The 19,452-nt window shown below is 34.8% G+C and overlaps 2 protein-coding genes and 1 long non-coding RNA gene across 11 annotated transcripts; 1 reads left to right on the forward strand and 2 right to left on the reverse strand.

Moving 5' to 3' along the window:
- Positions 1–289: 289 nt before the first annotated feature.
- On the forward strand, positions 290–4,324 carry LOC115954300 (EEF1A lysine methyltransferase 3). Of its 3 annotated transcripts, none has more exons than XM_031072218.1 (7): positions 291–460; positions 561–622; positions 1,103–1,236; positions 2,211–2,356; positions 2,617–2,688; positions 3,502–3,606; positions 3,699–4,324. In XM_031072218.1, exons 1-7 carry the CDS (start codon positions 400–402, stop codon positions 3,872–3,874), a joined length of 756 nt encoding a protein of 251 aa, XP_030928078.1. In that variant the 5' UTR covers positions 291–399; the 3' UTR covers positions 3,875–4,324. The 3 variants fall into 3 exon arrangements, with proteins under 3 accessions (XP_030928079.1, XP_030928078.1, XP_030928077.1); XM_031072217.1 differs by having other exon boundaries at positions 293–460; positions 3,696–4,324; XM_031072219.1 differs by lacking the exon at positions 3,502–3,606 and having other exon boundaries at positions 290–460; positions 3,696–4,324.
- A 3,146-nt stretch (positions 4,325–7,470) lies between these two features.
- Positions 7,471–11,743, reverse strand: LOC115952599. Of its 5 annotated transcripts, none has more exons than XR_004083477.1 (7): positions 11,204–11,743; positions 10,123–10,589; positions 9,914–10,008; positions 9,605–9,794; positions 9,192–9,278; positions 8,474–9,009; positions 7,471–8,252 (listed from the first exon to the last, which is right to left on the reverse strand). It is a non-coding gene; the product is annotated as an uncharacterized LOC115952599 (long non-coding RNA). The 5 variants fall into 5 exon arrangements; XR_004083478.1 differs by lacking the exon at positions 11,204–11,743 and having other exon boundaries at positions 10,123–10,224; positions 10,516–11,144; XR_004083476.1 differs by lacking the exon at positions 11,204–11,743 and having other exon boundaries at positions 10,123–11,144.
- Positions 11,744–13,730: 1,987 nt separating this feature from the next.
- Positions 13,731–18,176, reverse strand: LOC115952671 (rop guanine nucleotide exchange factor 1-like). Of its 3 annotated transcripts, XM_031069862.1 has the most exons (4): positions 17,948–18,176; positions 17,628–17,861; positions 17,265–17,488; positions 13,731–13,917 (listed from the first exon to the last, which is right to left on the reverse strand). In XM_031069862.1, exons 2-4 carry the CDS (start codon positions 17,632–17,634, stop codon positions 13,894–13,896), a joined length of 255 nt encoding a protein of 84 aa, XP_030925722.1. In that variant the 5' UTR covers positions 17,635–17,861; positions 17,948–18,176; the 3' UTR covers positions 13,731–13,893. The 3 variants fall into 3 exon arrangements, 2 of the variants coding, with proteins under 2 accessions (XP_030925722.1, XP_030925721.1); XR_004083510.1 differs by lacking the exon at positions 13,731–13,917 and having other exon boundaries at positions 17,050–17,690; positions 17,818–17,861; XM_031069861.1 differs by lacking the exon at positions 13,731–13,917 and having other exon boundaries at positions 17,050–17,488; positions 17,818–17,861.
- Between the last annotated feature and the right edge of the window lie 1,276 nt (positions 18,177–19,452).

Below are 19,452 nucleotides of genomic sequence, written 5' to 3' on the forward strand. Positions count from 1 at the left end.
CAAAGAGAAAATAAGTTATTTTCCAAAAAGTATTTTTTGAAAAACTATCTTATTTTCCTATATTTGGTAGTATTTTTTTAAAAATTTATCTCATTCTTTTATGTTTAGTAGAATCCTTAAAAATAAAATAGAGTTGTTTTTTAGAAAATTTTTGTAGAAACCAATTTCTCAACCAAAAAAAAAGTTATATTTTGATAAAATTTTCCGTTGACCAAAAAAAAAAAAAAAATATATATATATATATATATATTATATACATTTTCCAGAGGAATAGTGAACGGCACGTCGTTGAATGACATTGTGCACACGCCGAGGCGTTTAGGTTCAGCACCACACCACTCCGCACCACACCACACCTCTCTAGATTTTGTGTAGCAGAAGAAAAGGAAAAGGGAGATAATGGACATAGCTTTATTCTCACCATCTTCTCTCTTTCCTGAAGACGATGACTCTTCTTCTCGTACTCTCTCTCTCTCTCTCTCACAATTTAGTGTTACAGCTCTGCTGGTTTTCCAGATTTATATTCAAATATAAAACTAACTGTTCCCTTTTCCTTTCAGCTGATGAAACGACAGAGACCCAGCAAAGCTACGTCGAGAGGAGTCATGAATTCCCTGGAATGGTATACCTTATCCTTTTATTTTTTACATACATATATGTGAACTGCAAAACTAAACTTATGTAATTTGCAAGACAAACTGGACAATAAAAAGTATGAAATGGGTTATGTTTTTTTCCTTAAGAACCTGTAGAATCTGTTGCTAGTTTTTACTTTGAAGTATTGGTAATCTTTTCATTTTGTATGCTTCATAAAATTTGCAGATGAATTACTATTGGTGGCCTTAACTATTCCCAATATAGTTGTTTCTGTTTCCTTAATGTTTGAAAAGAATGAGTATCTTTATTGTGTTGTATATGTTGAAAACTGAACCTGGTAGACCTTTATATAGCATACAGAAAAGGAATAATAGCAAATTGTACTGTTGCACTGAATCGAGATAGGATGTGGTTTGAGCCTCAGTTCCTCGGCCTATGTTTTAACAATGTTTGGTCTGGTATCCTGTTGTTTACACCTATCCACGTGTGTTGCCTTGTATTGTAGGAATTGCTCATCCGGGAATTTTCATTTCATCAGCTGAATGCCAATTTACTCTGGCCAGGGACATTTGCTTTTGCAGAATGGTTAGTTCAGCACCGTTCATCAATAGAAGGGCGGCGATGCATTGAATTGGGCAGGTATGTCTATTAGCTGTTCACTTGTTCATTACTAGTATCAGAAAATTCCATGCTGTATTCATTTCTTCTTAGCAATCTTTACATGATACCTTAGATTGGGTGGATTTTGATTAGATTGGATTGTATGAGTGTCTGTTGTGCAGGTGTGTGCTAAGTCGCACATTGGGTATTTACTAGGTGGATATTGTATATATAAGAGATTGCGTGGAGGCCTGATTGTAACTTAACTAGTTTTTTGGGGTATAGCGTAGGTTTGGCTAGCACTTAACTCAAGTTGTGACAAATGATAATAGACTTAACCTAGTAATGCTGTGTGGCTTGGGGGTGTTGTAGCACAGCACATACAGTAATGAGGACGTTAAGGATCTTAAGGGGGGGAAATTGTGATATTGATGTTGTGTAGATTTTGATTGGATTGGATAATATAAGCATGTGTTGTGCGAGCGTCTGTTGTGTCTCACATCTCTACTATATGGATCTTAGGAATAGAAGCCCTTGAGAAGATCCCTAATTGTAACTTGACTAATTCTTTTGGGGTTTGATGTAGATGTGACTAATGCTTTCCTTGGGTTGTGATGCTTTAGCACCGTGGTTTTGTACTCCTGTTGATGGTGATTTATTTTTGTATTTGCATTAAAATCTTGCTTTGTTGTTTATTTGCAATTGCACCAATATATTTCAAGACCCCACACTTTTGTGCTTATGTTTGAGTTTATTGCTTTATTAGTGACTCCTTTTGAGGTTTGAATCCTTTGAGGCAGTGGTTCTAGGTGTAAACCTAATATGCTATATCCAGAGTTAATATGCCTTGTTTTAAGCTTTCTGATACTTGTTAAGTATTGCTTCCACTTAAAAGCCTTGTACCTGATTTTTCTTAATTAGTTCACAATTTTAGTAAGTTCTGGGTATCACTGAGTAAAGTTGGTTTCTAGTATTTTTAGGCTTTTGATTTTATATGTTCTTTTCAATGGCAGTGGCACTGGTGCTTTGGCCATATATCTCCGAAAGTTGTTTTGTGTGGACATCACAACATCAGATTATGATGATCAGGAAATTGAGGAGAACATAGCTCATAACTGCAGGGCTAATGGGATTACTCCTGTCCTTCCTCACCTAAAGCGTGAGTCTCCTCTATGCTCACTTAGTTGTGTGATCCTTATGTTGTTAACTACTGAGGAGAAGCAATTCTTAAAGCAATCATTGCATAGAATGTGGCATTCAGATGTTATTAGTTGGAGAAATATAACTTTGGGTTCTTTTTATTTGGCTTAACTCTGGAAAATAATTTTATTGATTTTCTCTTTCACTGTTATTCAATTTTAATAATTGATGTGGTTTTTGATTAAATGTCGTTAATCCAGCCCATGCTTATGTTTTCAGATACATGGGGAGACACCTTTCCAGCCGCTGACCCAGACTGGGACTTGATTATTGCTAGTGATATCTTGTTGTGTAAGCTTATGATCTATTAGATTCTGTCTGACTTAACTCTTTTTTTTGGGGGGTGGAGTTTGCATTAATAGTCTAAAGTACAACAAATATCATAAGCTAAGTGACCAAAAAAATCGTCATACTTAGCTAGGAGTTCTGTGGAATGTCCTAAAAGGGCTAAAGGGTAAAGCAGGAGCATTCGAGTTCTTTGAGATACTGTCTGTGTTAATGTCACAGTCACTCTTGGTGTCAAAAACTGGCAATACTACTGTCAGTTGTTGCCAAATGGATAGTCTTTTGCGGTTTGTCATGTTTATCATGGCATTGTTAATCTTTTTTTTAGAGTGATTAATAGTTGGATACTTTATGGCTTTTTTGGTGAGAACCCATCCACCCTCTCTCCCATGATTACATAGATAATTTTAGGACAGATCTCCAGTTGTATCTCACCCCCTCCTTTGAAGTAATTAGTTTCACATCAAAAGAAGCAAAAATTATGATGGTCGTTCTGTATGGACTTGTGAAATTTTGGTAAGATGTTAAATATATGCACAATATATGACCCTTTGGTTTTGTGAGTATTAGATTATGTGCAATGAAAACAGATGAGGTTTGTCTGGTGAAATAAGTAATGATGTCCATCTCTAGAGAAGGAGTTTGTTATCATACCACCTGAATGACATGTATTCTCCATGGCTGCTAAGTTGATGTCCTCACTAGCCCGGAAATTACATATTCGTAGTTTTGTATCCCCCAACCCCAAAGACAAAAGCCCTCTTTAGAAAAGGAAAAGGAAAAAAAAGTAGGTCTTAATATGTTTTTGTGTGCCTGTAGATGTGAAACAGTATGCAAACCTGATCAAGACTCTTTCCTTTCTTCTCAAAAGTTACAAGCCCAAGGATAACAAAGCAGTTCCACCACTGGATATTGAACCGAATGGTAGTATAGTAATAACAAACTCTGTGCTTATATGTAATAGAGAATGAAATTAATATTCTTGCTGATATTTTAATGCCTCTTACTGGCAGCAGCAGAGGTCAGGTTGCCCCGGCCAGCATTTTTAATGAGCTGGAGACGCAGAATTGGGAAGGAAGACGAGTCCCTATTCTTCACTGGTTGTGCTGATGCTGGTCTTGAAGCCGAGCATATTGGATCCCGTGTGTATTGCATCAAGCCTAGGCATTCAGCTGTTTTGGAGACAATATAAAGTTAGTGGTAGAAGCTGATTCTCAGATGAGAAATTGCAATTGAACCAAGTTGATAGAGGTCTAGATCAGAGCCATAGTCCATTAACCAGAGAATCCTTCGTCAGACTAGGCTACGGCAGAAATTTGAACTCATGTTTCTCTTGAGAATTTTCACTAGAAATATTTTTTTCCCTCAATTATGCAAGTAGAAGATCCCACGGGAGAGTTTTTGCATTCCCTGAGCGCAACAGGTAATATGTAGTGTTGTTATTATCTTAGTTTCCTGGATGATTGATATTTTTGTTAGAATTTTTCGGCTTCATTTTGTATGAACGACCTTGCCACTGTTTCGGCAAAGATTAACCATCATTAAGGCCACATAAATCTTGTAACGTTTTCTTATGTGTGTGAGAGAGAATTGTTGATGGGGACAAGAAACTGTCTGATGGCTAGTAAGTTTTGTTTTTGTCCATTTTATTTATTTATTTATGAATTAGAATTTTATTCAAACCAGATGAGACCTGCAAGCAGAACACGAGACAAGGCAGCAAGCTGCACCCACTCAAACCAGCAACATAAAAACTACTCACAATGCTAAGAAAAAACACTTAACATAACATGGCAGTACTAGAAGAAAAATCAAAACACAGAATGGGGTACTTTTTCAAATCAGTCAATCTACACCTCAAGTAACTTGTTGAATGTGAGTAATCACATCAAGCAAGAGCAAATTTCCACGAGTCATTATTCAAAGTTCTTAAACTTTAGCACTACCATATCAAAGAGTATTCTTGTGCCAAGATTAATTGGGCTTGTTGGTTCCAGGCCCATTAGGGAAAATAAGATTCGAGTGTCATAAAACGTGTATAAACAATTAAACAGGTAGGATTTGATTCAATTCTCGTATCATACCATTAATAATGCATTTCATGTCTTTGCTCATGGTGGTGTTAGGCTGTTAGCTACTAGAGTAATATGCACAAATTTATTGCCTAAGAGCAGCACTCGCATTAGTGTTTTTATAATAGAAAAGGTACTATATTTTAACCAATCAAACCCAAAATTCATCCACATCAAGCCATGTAAAGTTGTGTAAAAATATATGTTTGCAATAATAATTGTATAAATTTACATTGACATTATTCATTTTGTATATATATATATATATATATATTGAAGAAAGAGAGACAATTAAAAAAATCAAGAAAATTTGATATTTTAATGAAATGTAGTGTAAAATAGATAATATGATATGTAGCGTTTTGAAATGTAAAATAGAGAAAATAAGTTTTTATGTTAAAATAAACATAAATTTTTGCATTAGTTGATACGAATGTCCTTCACCGAGAGTAGATATAGAAAGAGAGAAAGAGAAATAGCTTTTATTCTCTCTCATATACACATGCACTCTCTCTACACACTGGACACTCAAACCCTATTTATAGAATTTCACATTGGTAGTTACGGGAATTTATGTATGTGTAGATTGGATCGGACTCATTGTGGACACACTCATTAGGTTGTTTCATCTCTGATCCAAAATTTAACTTCCACCCCGATTATAAATTTGATCCAAGCCACCCATAAAGACCCAACCTTAGCAAAAGCCAAAGGATGCCATAGATGCCTCAAGATTGCTTCCTATTCCAATTAACTCCATTTCTAATGCCAAAAGGTCCAAAACCACCCCTTTCTTTGGGAAAACAAATTGCCCACCAAGCCACCTTAACATTAAGGAGTTGGTGCATGTGTTGTGTTGTCTTGTCTTAGGGTTATATATATATATATATATATATATATATATTGAGATCAAAGATAGAAAGCTTTATTGAGATAGCAAAATATTACAAGCTGGACTATATAGCATACACAGTGGACCCCGAAAAATAAAGCACAGGTTAGTTCTCAATAAAACAGAGGCCACGAGTAAGAAAAAAATGCAGCAGTGAAAAGACACACTAGAACAGAGTATACTCAAGCTGTTTGTGCTGCCATGAGGTGCTGCTAATCTGTTAAGAGACCCAAAGCACTGGCACTGCCTTGGCTGAAGTTGAGTCTTTTCGAAGTAAAATTTGTTCCGTGTATTCCATAGAGCCCACACGATAACTGCCCAAGTCTCAAGGTCCTGCTGGTTCAGCCTGGTTATCATAGTTCGAAACAATTCGAAGAAGTCTGATACACTGTTCGAACACTTCTGAATTCGTCTACTTGCCATGGACCAGACATTCCTAGCAAAGGGGCACTCCCACAGCAAATGACAAGGCGTCTCTAAGTGTTGGGAGCAGATTTCACACCTCGCATTGACCTTCACCTTACGGCGCTGCAGTTGTCTTTTGTGCGCAGGATATTTGAACAAGCTCTCCACAGAAGGGTTCGGACCTTGGGGGGCACATTCAGTTTCCACACCTTCTTCCAAAGTCTGCCATTTTGCTGTGCTTGTGAGTGCTCACCTTGGGATTGATTTTTGAGGCCAAGAGCAATTTTATAGGCTGTCTTCACTGTAAAGTTTTGGGTGCTATTTTGTGTAAATTAAAAGGTAGTCCCTATCCTTTACAACATGTGTCAAATGATCTCTACCTTTTGATTGGGTCAATTTGGTCCGAACTTTTTCAATGTCATGTCAATTTAGTCTATGTTGTTGTTTCAAAAAAAAAAAAGTCTGTAAAATTAATTTTCATACCACATTAACTGCCAACTGTACTGCCACATCATATTTATAAAAAATAAAAATAAAAACTCAAATTACTTAATCTTTTCAAATGTTAAAGTTTCTTCTTTTGTTTGCCAATTACCATTTTCAGTTTGCTTTTCATATATCTTTCGAAAAGCAACTTAACTTTTTCTTGTGCAACATGCATATAGAGAACTATAGATTCACCAAAAAGTTGGCTTGAAGTATACGTAGAAAGTGAAAGATTGCCTATTTAGGAGCTATGAACTTCTCGAACACACGACAAGATCCACCTGAATGAACTTTTATTAATTAAGTTCTGAACCACCAAGTACATCCTGTATGTTTTCATGAGCTTCAATAAATTGGCACGTATCAACCATATCATAACAAACTGTAGGTAATATCTACAGGTTCCTGAAGAAAGAAACACCAACACCCACAGCTTGTTGTAGGCAAAAATGTATGGGATCATTGAGCCGTTTTTTCTGTTTATTTCCACACTTTTAAAATAAATAAATAAATAAAAACCTTAGCCCCATACTAAAAGGAAATTTCGTGGAATGAATTGGCTTATTCACATTAGAAATATTAAAGGCCAAATAAATGGTCAAAACTAGCATTTGTAATAGGATTGAGAAGTTCAGATACAATGCGAGCATATAGAAATCTTACAAAACATATTTATAAAGGCAAAAACTGCCAAACAGTTAAAAGTTATACAAGCTAGCTTTTCAAAATTAAGTCAAAGAAAAGAAATACAAACTAATGGTCTGTTTGGGATCTACTTATTTTGTTGAAACTGAAAACTTTTTACTGAAAGTACTGTAGATAAAGATAAAAATTAACTAAAACAGTATAATGGGACTCATAAATAGTAAAAAAAAGTGCAGTAGAGCCCATAAATGATAGCAAAAATAAGCTGAATGGTAAAATAAGCTGGCTTTTTAAGCTAGAGACAAATGCACACTAAGAAGAGTTTATTCCTCAAATTGAAAATTATCTAATATACTGCGAATCAGTGACCAGTTATTTCTAATTTTCTCTTCAGTAAAAACTACTTCAATAGTCAGGTTCTTTGTTTCTTCTTCAGATCTAGAAAGAGACTCAAAACGTCTTGACACTTCTTCATTTTGTTGGAGCAGTCCATCCACAAATGCTTTAGCCTCATTCTTTTTCTGAACACATCTATTGACTTTGGCTTGAGCCTCGCATCGTTCTTGTTCTGCTTGCATCAATTTATTTGATGTAGTGGTCAAATGTTGCAAAGCATCAGCTACTTGAATTTTGAATGCTGCTCTAGGATTTGGAGTGTGAGAAATGATATGATTAAGAGCTTCAATTATGTTTCTTTTATTTCTGATCTGAGAAAGGTCTTTGATAGAGCTCTCATATTGGTCCATGAACATAGAAAGAATTGGACCTTCAATCCTATCTTCTTTATGCATGTAGGGGAGTATGGATTGACAAAGTTCATAGAATCAACCTTGAGCAACATCATCTAGGAGAACTTCATCTACAGAATTGACCACATAAGAGCAAATGCACAGTAAGGTCTCATTCAGCATGACGAAATCCACATTTGATGATGCTGAAGGTACGCTTGTTTCAAGATTATCAAGTACAGCACGAGCCTTGGCAAATATGTCTTCATCATCCCCTTGTTCTTCAGTTTCTTGCACTCTTTTTCCTTCATCTTTTTCTGTCAGATTCATTGAAGCCAAATCCTAAAAAAGGATAAAATTGGTTAGAGAAAAATGTAAACTTGTGAGAAGATTTAATAATAGCTTGACAAAGAAAGAAGACATTCTGAATTGGAACCAACAATTGTTATACTACATAAGGTATCAAGTTCAACATCTATGGAGGGATCCATTGTGGGTTCCTGAGATGTAACTCAATCCCTGTTAAAAGTATATTATTTCTGATAACATCAAAGAAAATATACCTGAAATGATCCTTAAACACTTGGGCCAGGTATCCAACAACCTTGAAGTGCTTCAGGGGTGTTGAAATAGGACAAGTAAATGTCCCACCATTCCTCAAATGGTTTAGAGGATTCAGACCACCTCCAGAACAATTTCAATTTAAAAGATTCTGTTTGAGCTTCATCTTTGGAGTTCAAAACATTGATCTCATCCATTTTTACAGTTGCTCTCTCATGCCAAGGCACATTGCCAGTGAAAATAGGTGGGAGAGGAATCAGTTGCACAAAGCCAAGTTGGCGAGCAGAAAAAAAGGGATTATAAGCTTCAATGAACCTTTAACTCCACTATTTACAACCAAATCACGAGCTCTCAGTATACTTGCCCAAATAGCACTGTTCTCTTTGTTGGCATAGTTATTATTCTTGAGATTCATGAAATCTTTTGAGCCATATCGTCTACACTTTTTTTTGTTAAACACATAATTCTACAGTTCTCCACCTTAAACCTCTTTCAAACCATGCTGCTACCACTGCAATGACCTCCACCACCGCTAACTCTATCATCACAGCCATTATCATTAGTGTAACACTTCTCTTATTTACATATGAGCTAACCAATTATGATTTGTTTTATACATTGAAACAAAAGGAAAACAAATAAATATTTGAAGTTTAAAAAAAAAAAAAAAAAAAAAACCTTTCAAAAGGCTTAACTAATTGGTGCATCACAGAATCTTACCTCTGTGTTCTGTGGTGAATGTGTGAGCATGTTTAGTTCAGGTGATGATTTCATCTGATGCAGCTTCAATGAAGGTGGGAAAGAGGTCTGAAAATGATAAAAAAAACTCATCGTTGCAAGTCTTATTTCCTTCTTCAAATTAATATATAATCTCAGTTGCATGTTTTTGTATTATGATAGTCAGCTTAGGTTATTTTAGTTTAAGCTTCGTATCAGAATCCCTTTAAATACGGGTTTTTTTTTTCCTTTTTTTTAGCACTTTAACATTAATATATCATATCAAGATATATTTTCACAATAATTTATGTTATACTTTTGATCATTCCTTTAAGATTAAATAAAAAGTATTTAAAATTTTATTTAAATAAAAATCTCATGCATTGTATGGGGTTACAAGCTAGTTTACATAATACCTGTTTGTCTTGAGCTTTAGGCTGATTTTTCTTGTTGTATACTTGTATTGACACTTTTCAGAAAGCAAAAGTTTTGTGCCTTCACGGTTCGTCCTATGCTCTCTCTTATCCCTTTCAATTTTTTGTTGCTCTTCCATTTCTTTCTTCTTCTTGTACGAGCCTGATCTGTTTAGCTCTCAACATTTCAATCCTGCTTCACAAATAAAGGAAAAAAAAAAAAAAAAAAAATTTAGGACCAAAAAGCACAATGGGCTAAATTTGCATCACCTAAATTCCCAAGGATTAAATCGCTGGATGGTAAGATTCAACCTTTTTACATAACCCAATCAAAAACTTCTCATGTGAATCCAAATAATTCGCAGGTTTTACATGCCCCTTGATGCGGACAACCCCTTTTCTGCCACCTAAATTAACATTTTTAAAAACTCAAAAGCAACCACTGACATATGATACGTGAAGATAACAATTACAAACAAGACATATGCTTGTCATAACATTTGGTTTTAAGATTGACTTACCCAGTGTTTTTCCTTCTTGGCCTCCCCTTTGACTTTCTGTTCAGTCTCCTCTCCCGCAAGCTTCTCCACAATGAGCTTCTTGTGTGCCAACAACGCCAAACCCTACAAAGCAAGCAAACATTTTTATACAAGTCCAATATCAAAGCCTTAAAAATTTAAAAAAAGAAAATACAAATAAAATACAAATGCATCATCTAGAAAAATGCCATAAGAAACATATCAATACAGTTGACCAGTAATTAATCAATACTCCCAAATTGCAAACTCATATGCGAATACAGTGACTAAAAGGTGTTTTAAAGTAAAAATTTCTGCTTCTGCTCAAAAGAGAGTTTGGGTTGCCATATTATCTACAAGATCCAATATTACAACGATGCTTCTCCATCGCCAAACCTGTCTAGTACTCTCTGCTAACAGAATTCAAACCCTAACACGAATTGAGCTCACTGTATCACTTGCTGTGCCTCCTATTTGAACAGAAGAAAAAGAAAGAGATCAAAACCTATAGGTGTCTAGTTCAATTGATCATAAAAGAATTTTTGCAAACGCAAAGCCAATACAAAATTAAAGTCCACCAGACATTTTAACAAACACATAGATGCTGCAAACTCAACAAAAACGCACTAAAACCAATTGCACATTACACATTACAAAAAAACACAATATCTTGGTAAATGCTAAGATAATACCAAAATATAAAATACGTTACCAAAAAGAAAGAAAGCTTAGGGCATTGCCATGATACAGACATGAGTACAATGCAATGACACATCAATTTTTAAAAAACTATAACATCAAACGGCAAGTACAACATGGTACATGGCTACACCCCTAAATGGAAACTATAACATCAAACAGCAAGTACAACATGGTACATGACTACACCCCTAAATGAAGTATCCATGCATCCTAGATTGCCATTGCAAAATCCTGCAATACAATGCAAATCTTATAAAATCAGCCCATCATTCTTCTTCTTCTTTTTTTCTTTTTTCTCAACTAAGGATAGTAATCAAATAGCACTAGAAAAAAAAAATTGCACTAAGAAGAATAAGAAAATATAAAAGTTCAGTAGTTATACTAGAGGGTCAGCAGATGTAGAGTTGTCGGGGCTTTAACGGTCTGGTAACGCCAGAATCGAAGGGCAAAGTTGTAAAACCCCCTTGGCAAATAGCCACCAGCACAGTGTCAGATATTTCTGAATTAGAGGTTGGGCCTTAATCTGATAGTAATTAAAATGGGCTGGGGATTGAGTTTGAAAATACAGATTCACTTAATGCTAGGGCAGACAACGTTGGACCAATTTAACTAGGCTCAACTTGTCAAACTAAATCACAGGCCACTACATCAGCAGCTAAAGGTCCAAATGACACCCATGAGGATGAGAGTCTTTTTCCTAGTCCAAGAAAGTCTAATAAAGGTAATGTAGAGACAAAGGGTTGCAGAGAATTAATCTTTGTCTTGTCATTTGGTAATTGTGTCTTCAGGTTTTGAATGGGCGTTTTCTAGGGTATATCATATGTGGATTATGGGCCCAATCGTGATTCTGATAGGATATTAATTTGGGAAGAACTGGATTGGGTGTTCAGTTGGTGAGAAGCACCTTCGTGTGTGTTTGTGTGTGTGTGTGTGTGTGTGTGTTTTGGGGGTGGGGGGTTTGAGTTCAAGGTGGTTCGCTTTCCTAGTGAATGAATTGGGGAAAATTTGACCACCTTAGTAGTGCAAGAGTTCTTTAATTTCATTTTCTCTCGAGGGCTAGTGGATTTGCTTTTGGAGGGTGGAGATTTTATGTGGTCCAATATCCATTCTCATTCTCATATTAACAAATTTTTGCTTACTCCACTCTTAAAGGAGCATCTTTCTGTGATTGCTCAAAGGTGTCTAATTAAGATATTGTCAGATAATCACTCTATTTTATTGGAATGCAGTGTTGTGCAATGTGCAACAGGGCCCTTTCGATTTGGAAAATATGTGGGCTAAAGGCGGGATGGTTTTGTTGAAAAGGTGAAAGGTTGATGGGATTTCTCTCTTATCTCTCTCTTCAAATAATGAGGTTTCAAATTGGGAATATATGTCTATTAATAGGTCACTTAAAATGGGTTAGTAATGGGTAGATGGATTTTTTTAATGAGTCAAATTTTGTGATTTGATTTTTAATATCAAATTTGTTGCCACGTCACTTAAAAATTTGACATGTCATAGTTCTGTTGGCTATGTAGGCATTAGACTAATGGTTATTAACAAAAGGGCCAATTGTGCTCATTTTTTTAAACTTAATTAAAAGGTCCATAGTGCTCACTTCTAACTTAAGAGACTAATAGCACTTAGTAAGTAAACTTTAGGGATTAATAGTATAGTTTCGTTTTTTAAAAATTGAAACAACAAACAGTATTATTGTTATTGATTTTTTAGAATTGGAAACATGTTTGGTAAGCTGAAAAAAAAAAAAATTATCTGAGGGTATTTTTTTGTGTTTTTAACAAAAAAAGTATTTGTTAACCTCACTAGAATAATTAAAGAGCTTTGAGCACAACTCACATGAATGCAGCTTTGAACCAGCCAAACTTGTAGTCGTATCAAGTAGGTACTTGTACTTCATTTGGGATAATTCTTTTTGCATATTTTTTGTGCATACTACTCTTACATTATAATTGCAGCCAATTATTATATCTACTAATTTTAATATTTCAGGTATGGTAGATGCTTTTACACATATAATCATACTCAATATGTTGGAATTGTTTAATTTTAAATGTGATCTTCTATAATTTTGCATGTGCGGGGTGGTTTCTTGGTTTCTTTTTATTATTTTTAGATAAAAGTAGATAGAAACTTTTAATTCAAAATCAAAATTTTAAATAGAGGGTGTATACTATGCAAATAACATTTTCCAGAAAGAATTGGCTTTTGCTCCTTTCAAAAAAACAATCTAGCATTTTGCTCTCTTTTCCAAATTAATTAGGGAAATACCCCTCTTTTGAAACTAGATTTTCTCAAAATCGAGTTAAGTTCTATAGTGACGTTTTTAAGGAGTCTATAGTGACGTTTTAAGAACTTATAGTGGTGTTTTGTAATCCGATCTCCATGAAGAGCCTATAATGACGTTTTAAGGACTTATAGTGGTGTTTTGTAATCCGATCTCCATGAAGTTGAGTTATAGGTAAAAAAAAGAAAAAAAAAATTGCATGTAACTCGACTTCATGGAGATCGGATTACAAAATGCCACTATAGGCTCTTTAAAACGTCACTATAAACTCCTTAAAATGCCACTATAGGGCGCCATAATTTTTTTTTTTTTTTATAACTCGATTTTGAGAAAATTGAGTTTCAAAAGAAGGGCATTTCTCTAATTAGTTTGGGAAATAGGGCAAAATGCTAGATTTTTTTTTTGAAAGGAGCATTTGCCCATTTTCTCCAACATTTTCCTATGTAAAAAAAAAGACATACGACACATTAGAAAAGAAAGAACACGATTGCAACCAATTTAATCTTTAATTTTAGCAATACCAATCTTAAAGTTTCGAACTACAAAGTGCAAACATATATTTGCTATGGAAAAAAAAAAAATCAATTCAATATATTTAGGACCTATTCCTGTTTCATTTGTCTAAGGAAGCAGGCGTTGAAGATGTTGGATAAGGTCTTCTCATCAAATATTTGGGTTCAAAAACCTGTTCAAATTCAGTTGGCAATGACTTCCAGTGTAGACTTGGTTCCCAATCGGCCTCTCTAAAAACCTTCAATATCTCCTTCACCACTATCTTGCTCCCCTCAGAAGATAAATGAATTCCATCCCTGGATAGAAATCCCAAAGGGGTCAAAGAATAATTGAAGATTGCATTGTTTTATATACAAAAATAACAACTAAGTTTTAGTCTTAAAATTTTGGGCTCAGCTATATATCCTCAACAAATAAGTCAAGGTCAATAATATTTATTCCTTTTAGCCATTCTATTTTATCCACAATCATACTCTCTATCATTTGCTTAAGAAACAAGTCTTTTTTTACTACTTCTATTAATGTTATATATTGAGGCTTAATATTTTATCTACACTGAAAAAAAAAAAAAAAAAAATCCGACAGGCTACAGCACATGTAAGCAAACTTATGTGAAGCAGTCAGTTGCCCACCCATCCTTTTTCTGAATTGCGGTCCAAAGATCAATAGCCTTAATGTCCATCTCAAGACACAGATTTAAACAAGCTTCAGAATATATATTTGGCAAGACATTTGTTCGCAGCTCAGCTACGTCATCACTATTCCAGTAAATATATTCCATTAGAAACTGACTGATTCCAGTTTAGAATGTGATGTTAGAATTAAGAAATACTCTAGGAAACAATGACAAACAATTACAAGATTGTTGCCGTAAACACCTATATACTTTGCAAATTTTTGCCTCATTGACAGAAAGAGCACTAAGACAGTGGTCGTTCCAGGAATTTTTCTTAAGGTGTTCCTTAAAAAGTATAAATTACACAATCTATAAAATTATTGGGTACATGATTTTCTTATCAAATATTTGTTCATAATTCTGGCAAAAGAATAAACAATTAACTATAAGTTTATTTGAAATATTAATAAAATTATTAATTATTGTTTAACCTAACATAATTTAATTTGTTTTTCTTTTATAATGTATTGGTTAATTAAATTATTAATTATTATAATTTAGTTACTTCATTATTTTTCTTTACTAACTAGTAGCAAACACCTCACTGTGCAGTAATATACATCCCATATGCAGCTCAACCCGTTGCCTAGTGGGTAACATAATTTAATTTTTTCTGTATTTGGTCAATTAGACTAACCCCCTAGTGGGTACCAAGAGTCATTACAAGAGCCAATTAGATAAATTAACAAATCATAATTCACTAAAAGACAAACTCACCAATAGACAAGAGTCACTACAAGAGACAATATAAATTCACAAATTACAATATACTAAAAGACAAACTCACCAACGCAATAAAGTTAAAACAAGGGCAACTTTAATAAAGTTATAATTTATAAAGTAAAGCTGAAGCTGTAAAGCCAATTTATTGAATTTAAGTTCAAAGAGAAAGAGAGAATCAGATAGAGAGAGAGAGAGAGTCTCAAACCACAACAAACCCAATGAGGCAAAGATGTAAGAGAGAAAAAGAGTGTAAAGAACTGAAATACCTTAAGGGAGGCCTGAGGAGCGGCGCCGTGGCAACAGCACGTGAGGCAAGGAAGGCAGAAGGACTCGAGGGTCGAGGCCAAGCGTTGATTGAATCGGACCGATCTCTGATGCCCGATGTGGCTGTGCTCGCGCGAGGAAGGTGGAAGGACTTGAGGCGTCGTCACGCTTGCGCCGATGTGCTTCAGGTTTAATGCTTCTGGTTCATTTTGCTTGTGCCGATAAGGGTTTTTCTTTAGGTAAGGTTTCTGATATCAGTTGTTGGTTTACCATTTGATAAAATCGACTGAGCGTATTGGGTTTTGGTTTGTATTTTTTTTTTTTTTTTAAAAGAATTCGTGGGTTTGCTTTACAATCTGTTGGGTTTTTCTTTAGGTTGGGTTTTTTTTTTTTTTTTTTTTTTTTAGGTTGGGTTTGCTTTACCATTTGTTATTTAGGATTGATGTTGGGCTGTTATTTAGGATTGATGTTGGGCTTTTTTTTCCTTGGGTGAGCTTGCTTTGTTACAATTTTTTATTTATTTATTTTTTTTACAGATTTTAGTTCAAAATTTTTAGCAATAAAAAATCTAAGGGTATTCCTAATTTTTTCTGAGGGTGTTCCTAATTTTTTTTTAAGAGTAGGCAAATAAAAAATTTTAAAATATTATATATAAATTTTTTTTTTCAGGTTAGGGTGGTCCTAGGACCACCCTGGTGTGAACGTAACATCACCCCTATTTGTCACAGATTGCCAAAGGGGGAGATTTTTAGGACATATGTGATTCACTTGTTAGAAATATGTGTCACTATTTTATGTAATTGGCTTATCCTTTGACAAAATGGACTTTACTTGTATTTGGATAGATTTAGGATGTGTTTAAATACTTCAAGAAACCATGTTTCAAGATTAAGTGTTGAAGCATTCAAGTTTGTCCAAGAAAACAAGCTGAAAGTGCAAAGTTACTAAAGCTCGACAGCTAGCATATGTCGAGGTTCAAGAAGTTGTTTCAGCCCCGTGGGTTAATAGCTAGCTCGACAAATGCTCGACAGCTTCTATCTATTAAGGTTTACAAAAACAGAATTTCTGATCTATTTTTCTTGGGATCCGTAGATGTGTTTTTGGGCCTTCTTTTCTCCTAACCCTAGACATATAAAAGGATTGTTTTAAGGGCTGTCAAAGAGTTCACAAGTTGCACAAGTATTGAGCAAACTCTGTTCAAGCAAATTGTGACCAGAGACGAAGTTCTTACCCTAGTTCATCTCTTTCTCTTGAAGAAGTTGCTGTGTATGTGCACCGTAGGGTTTTGTGACCAAGCATCTTCTTGATCTTCACCGTGTGGATGAACTAAAGAATTTTGCGATCAACAACCTTTTTAGTTGGTGACTGAAGTCGCGTACTGAGATCCGCGCAATTATTTAGTCACGTACTTGGGAGCCGTGCATTGAAAGGAGGCACTGTCACTATAGAACAAGTCCAATTGGGTATTGGGGTAAGGGTTCAACTGTAAGTTGATAAGATACTTGGGATTCCTTTACTTGTAACCGCTTATTGTGATAATAGTGGAATTTCGAGAGTGGTGACCTGAAAATCACCCAGTGGGGTTTTTGCCATTAGACTTTCTCCATTCATAAACAAATCACCATGTTATTTATTTTCCGCTGTATAATTAGTTTTTTGGTGATTTATTTGTACTACCACGCATTTGCATGTTAATTAGCTTAATTAATTCACTTAGTTAAATTAATTGGTTAATTCATCACAAGGGATCAATACGATTTTGGCCTATCAAAATGAAATGATCCCCATCTAGGATAAGCATTCTTCTAAGACCACATGTCTACAAGCACCTAAATCTCCTTTAGTTTGCTACTATTTCAACCAATAATATAACATAGCAAGAAAACTAATGACCATGTGATAGCATCTTTAGTCTTCAACTGTGTCATACTGTCATGCTTAACACCATAAGTCAATCGGCATAGAAATAGAAACCTATACCTTGGGCAAGGTATCCAAGTAAGCACTGGGGATCTCCATCTCAACCAGCACACTACCATTAATTGCCAAAGCCGCCTTCAATATCTGATTTGCACAATCCCTGCGCTGCTGCAAGCTCTTCCTGGCATCCTCTGACAATCCATCCTGTGGTACATTGGGACAAGGCAACCACCACTTTTCTTCCTGCCTAATCGGAGGCCTCCCACCACATGATCCACATGTGCCTACTTAACCAACCCTTAAAATTTTCATTATTATTATTAATTCTTTTTATATCTAACATAAAAATTCAAATCTAAAATTATATAACAGTTGCTTTTTCTAGTAGCTTATACTCAATCAATGGAACAGATCCTTTCTTACCAACCATTTTAATGGAGCTGAATTTACTAAGAAATGGAACTAAGGCAAGTCCCTTCTCGATAACTTAAAATTTAAAACCCAACAAAACAAAACAAAGAATCTCAGAGTCAGACCATCTCAAAAAATTGATGCAAATTAATTAAACATCACAAATGGTTAAGTAAAAGAAGAATAAGGCAAAAGGATGTACCTGAGCTCTGAGCACTTCTTTTGTGGGATTTGTGTGAGAACTTCCTATGATAAATCCACAAAAATAAGATAGACAAAATAATTACAACAAGAGCAAAAGAAGCAGCAACGAGGGAGAACAAAAGCTGTACCTAATGGCGAGATTGGAGGTCGACAATAGTGGCGACGATGGCCAGCATCAACGGCAAAGGGTGGTTGTACAGTGGGTGGCGGTGGCAGATAGGTGGCTGTGCAATGGGTGGCGGTGGTAGATGGGTCCAATGGAGGGGGAAAAGAGAGAAGATGAGTGGGGGGAGAAAGAGAGATTACCATGAGAGAGTGAGAATAAGAAGAAGAGAGCTCATGAAATCCCAAAGGCTCCGTTTGGGAGTTCATAAAAGAGTGGAATGGAATGAAATGGAATGATCATAAGAGAATGGAAATGAATGGAATGGAATGGAATGTATTTAAGTAAAGGAAAGGAATGGAAAAGAATGGAATGAAATGAAATTGAATTAAGTAACCTTGATTAGATGTTTTAAAATAAATGAATGGAAATGAATCAAAATGAATGGAATGTAAATAATCTTATTTGGGAGCAACATGGAGGGAATGGAATGGAATCATTTTATGACAATATTACTATTAAACCCCTATTTTAAAATAAAGGGTTGAATATATAGGGGTATTTTTGGAGTTTTAATAAAAAAAAATAATAATTAAATCTAATTCTATTGCCTCCTATTCCTCTCAATTTTGGGGGGAATGAAAATTTGAGGTTTTAAGGGAATAGAGAGGAATGAGTGTTCCCTCCTACCCATTCCATTCCCTCCCACTTAAACTTCCAAATAAGGGAATGAGTTTTACATTCCTTTCATTAAAACTCCCAAACAAGAGAAGGGAAAAATATTCTAAAATTATTCTTTTCATTTCTTTCTATTTCATTCCATTCCCTCCTCCCAAATAAGGCCTAAGTGAAAGACTGAGGGGAAAAAAATTTGGGGAAATTTTGTGAGAGGGAAAGAGTGAGAGGGAAAAAATTTGGGGGGAAAACTTGGAATATTGCAATTAGAACAATCCTATATATTTTCTCTCTCTTTTTTTTTTTTTTGGCTTAATTGATCCTATATATTCTTAGTGTTTATCCAAATGGGAAAATGAGCGACAACAAATAAAACAACTTCTAGACATAAAGTTCTGACTTTTAAAATTTTAATCTTATAAATTAAAGGGCATATTATAAAATAGTAAAACAATAGATTTCATAATGACCCACAGAAAATAAAACAAACAACCTTCAATTTTAAAAATTTTAACCTTATAAATTAAAAGGCATCTTATAAAATAAAAAAGAATCAAGAGTGCGGAAAATTTTATATCGGTTTCAGTTGCCACCGTTTTTGCATGATTGTCAAGTGTAAGCACCAAAGATCAGGCCAGAAATAAGTAAGTAATAAATTCAACTTTTGGATGACATTGACTATGATATATTCTAGCTAGAAACCAAATAGATGTATTGATTAGTGTGAAGCTATCACCATTGCTGTAGAGTATATACTTTCATGATCGTCAAGGATATAAGCCAAAAAAATAAATTAACAAATGATATTTTGGATGATATTGACGTTACATATTCTAGAAACCAACAAGAAGTATT

Source organism: Quercus lobata, chromosome 7 (genome assembly GCF_001633185.2).
Source record: "Quercus lobata isolate SW786 chromosome 7, ValleyOak3.0 Primary Assembly, whole genome shotgun sequence".
NCBI classification, from domain to species: Eukaryota; Viridiplantae; Streptophyta; class Magnoliopsida; order Fagales; family Fagaceae; genus Quercus; species Quercus lobata.

Coding starts and splice junctions, on each gene's coding strand:
- LOC115954300 (XM_031072217.1), top strand. CDS start 400: ATGGACATAGCTTTATTCTCACCATCTTCTCTCTTTCCTGAAGACGAT. Junction 2,689..3,501: donor TGCTAGTGATATCTTGTTGT/GTAAGCTTATGA, acceptor GTGTGCCTGTAG/ATGTGAAACAGTATGCAAAC. Junction 3,607..3,695: donor ACTGGATATTGAACCGAATG/GTAGTATAGTAA, acceptor TCTTACTGGCAG/CAGCAGAGGTCAGGTTGCCC.
- LOC115952671 (XM_031069861.1), bottom strand. CDS start 18,128: ATGGTAATCTCTCTTTCTCCCCCCACTCATCTTCTCTCTTTTCCCCCT. Junction 17,862..17,947: donor ACCTCCAATCTCGCCATTAG/GTACAGCTTTTG, acceptor GATTTATCATAG/GAAGTTCTCACACAAATCCC. Junction 17,489..17,817: donor AAGAAGTGCTCAGAGCTCAG/GTACATCCTTTT, acceptor TTGGTTAAGTAG/GCACATGTGGATCATGTGGT.